General features: G+C 40.0%; 1 protein-coding gene across 1 annotated transcript; it reads right to left on the bottom strand.

Moving 5' to 3' along the window:
• Positions 1–435: 435 nt before the first annotated feature.
• Positions 436–1948, bottom strand: tssk6 (testis-specific serine kinase 6). The gene has a single exon (XM_057325165.1). The coding sequence runs from the start codon at positions 1506–1508 to the stop codon at positions 687–689; it is 822 nt and encodes a 273-aa protein (XP_057181148.1). The 5' UTR covers positions 1509–1948; the 3' UTR covers positions 436–686.
• Between the last annotated feature and the right edge of the window lie 840 nt (positions 1949–2788).

Genomic DNA, 2788 nt, shown 5'->3' with positions numbered 1-2788 from the left:
TTGAGTGTACTTAAAGTGTGACTGTGGTTTTATTATTTGTTTACCAATTCAGATTGTCATTTGAAATATTAAGACAGTTTTACATAGCCTACAATTTTTGTCCATTATTGTATGTAATTATTATAGAACTACTCGATTTACTTCACATTTTGGCAGTAGGCCTATGTGTAGTTTCAAATCATTAATACCTTGATTTGTGTGCTTCTGTTTTATTACTGTATGTTTTCTGGAATTTGCTACAGGTTACTGTATTTTTACATGTGGGGAACATTGAGAAATTGCTCAAAAAATGAAAATATTTCCCATCTCAACCACGTAAATAAACGTCCGGGGCGGCACTGTACATCCGATCTCTGAACTCGAGCGATCAACCCTGACCTCAGGAGACGCGTCATTTGACGTCACGCCCAAGATGCTTACAGTGAGATTTGCGCGGACCTATCTTGTGTAAAAAACGTACTAACAAAGTTGAAAGTATTTTTACAGTTCGAAACGATATTAAGAAAGTCTCTTCTGTAAATACTAATGAAAATAATACATTTTGTTTTGGCGCTCTTTAATGTGCCGAGGGGTTTTTAGGTAAGGCATTTACGTTTCCACCTTCGACGTCGTCTCGAACGCGGCAATATTACTAGATCGTGAAAACACCGTTTTCTGTGCATTTTCAACACTTTTATTTGCGGCTTTTAACCGTCCTGGCTGTCGGCCACCTGCAGCCACGGATGTTCCGCCACCTGTTGAATGGTTGGACGTGCGGAAGGGTTGACCTGGAGTAAAGTGGCGATGAAAGCGCGGCACGACTCCTCAACGTCAACGTTATCCGGGTAAACCAAAGGCATCTCCTGAAGTCTTGTAAGCAGTCTCATGTTTGTGTCATCGAACGGCAAAAGTCCAGTGATCATGGTGTATAAAATCACTCCAAGACTCCATACGTCATACTTTTTTGGGTCGTATGGCGTGTTCCTCAGCACTTCAGGGGAACAGTAGGCAGCAGAACCGCAGAAGGTGTGACTGCGCTCAAAACTTTCTTTCATAAAGCGCCCAAAACCGAAGTCGCAGATCTTCACGCGCCCGTCGGTCGTGAGGAGAATGTTTTCGCACTTGAGATCTCGATGGGCGATGCCAATCTGGTGGAGGTAGTTCACCGCTCTAACCATCTGAGAGAACCAGGTTTTCGCTTGTTCTTTCGGGATGCGTTTATCCTCGTGTATCTTCTGAAGGAGATCCTTCTCCGCGACCTCCATCACGATACACACGTACTTGCGGCCCACCTCAAAGTACTCGTGCACGTGAATGATGTTCTCGTGATGGATTCGTCTTATAACAGCCAGTTCCCGCGGGAGAAACTTTTCGACAAAATCTGGATTCTTGTCACGGTCCAGGATTTTGATGGCCACGTTGCGTTGATGTTTCTTCGAGGTGGCGAGCTTGACTTTGGCGTAAGTGCCCTCGCCAATTGTGGCAATGCACTTGTAGCCCATGCTTCTCAAAGCGTTGTCGAGAGGCATTTTTTAATTCTAGTGCGAAATTTCAAATAATGCCTTGAGTTAGCGTTTCTTCCTTGCACTGAAATGCATCCCAGTATTCAATTGCCATCATAATACAGACATTCACATTCTGTTCTATAATGTAATAAATCTACAAGCTGGGAGTGTTAATGGACAACTAACGTATGATGACCATTAGGAATAAACATTTGTATAATGTAGGCTCTATAGCTTGAATGCACATGAAGTCCCTTTGGATAAAAGCGTCTGTAAATGTAAAAAAACGGCATATCGTAATCTCGTCTATAATTGCAATTATACACCCAGTTTTTACTTTATAACCCATCTAGATAATGTGGCGTTTCGTTCTCACCTGCTGCTCTGTTTCATTACTAAGCTGGCCCACAAAAACAACAACGTCATTCATGATTTTTTCCCCCCGTTTACATCTCTATGATTATTTTAGGCATCATCATTACCAGCCTATTTAAACATTTGGCCAATTAATTTTTGGATAGTTGTTTGGACCTCTCTCTTTTCTCCCTGGCGCTGGTTTTGTTTCTGTTGCTTTAAAGAAGTTGAGAAGTCGATAACTTTATTTTTACATATATTTTGCACGCACCGCTACATCGAGTTGATGGCTGGTGTGAGCTGAGCTACGTCACTAAATTGATTCAATTGTAACCGCATGTAAATATAGATGCGCTGACGCCATATAAACGGTAGAGGGCGATATTGAATGCATTTTCCCATAATATGCGCATCTCCCGTTTTATTTAAATGAATCGAGCATATTAGACTACTATTTTTAATATCAAACCCACATATCTTTACACCTATCTTTTGTGAAATGTCCATTATTGATATGGCAATTCCTGTAAACTGAATAATAATAGCTTTACATTAGTTTATTGGATATTAGGCTATTTAAAACGCTGTTGTTTTTTATATTACAATTATACATTTGAATTAGACTTAAAATATTGTTAAACCATTACAAATTATTAGAAATTGCACTATAAAAATGAACACTTAAAGATTTAATATTTTATGCTCAGTGTATGAATATGCATGTTTAGTCTTCTATTATGCAAAATAAACTATGATGTCATAATGTCTACATATAATGAGCAAAAACATCATCATTACAATTGAGACTGATGAACACGAATGTGAATTGTATTATAAATGTTGTGTCACTGGGCATGTTGCATGTGAATAGGATTTAGTTTACGGTCGACTGAGCGTCCAGCATCAGGGCCTCTCAGCCAATCAGACGGCACCCGTGCTATCTCACCGCC

This window comes from Triplophysa rosa, linkage group LG25 (assembly GCF_024868665.1).
Source record: "Triplophysa rosa linkage group LG25, Trosa_1v2, whole genome shotgun sequence".
Taxonomy (NCBI): domain Eukaryota; kingdom Metazoa; phylum Chordata; class Actinopteri; order Cypriniformes; family Nemacheilidae; genus Triplophysa; species Triplophysa rosa.
The sequence above is the reverse complement of the archived record's forward strand: the minus strand, read 5'-3'. Positions and strand labels throughout refer to the sequence as shown.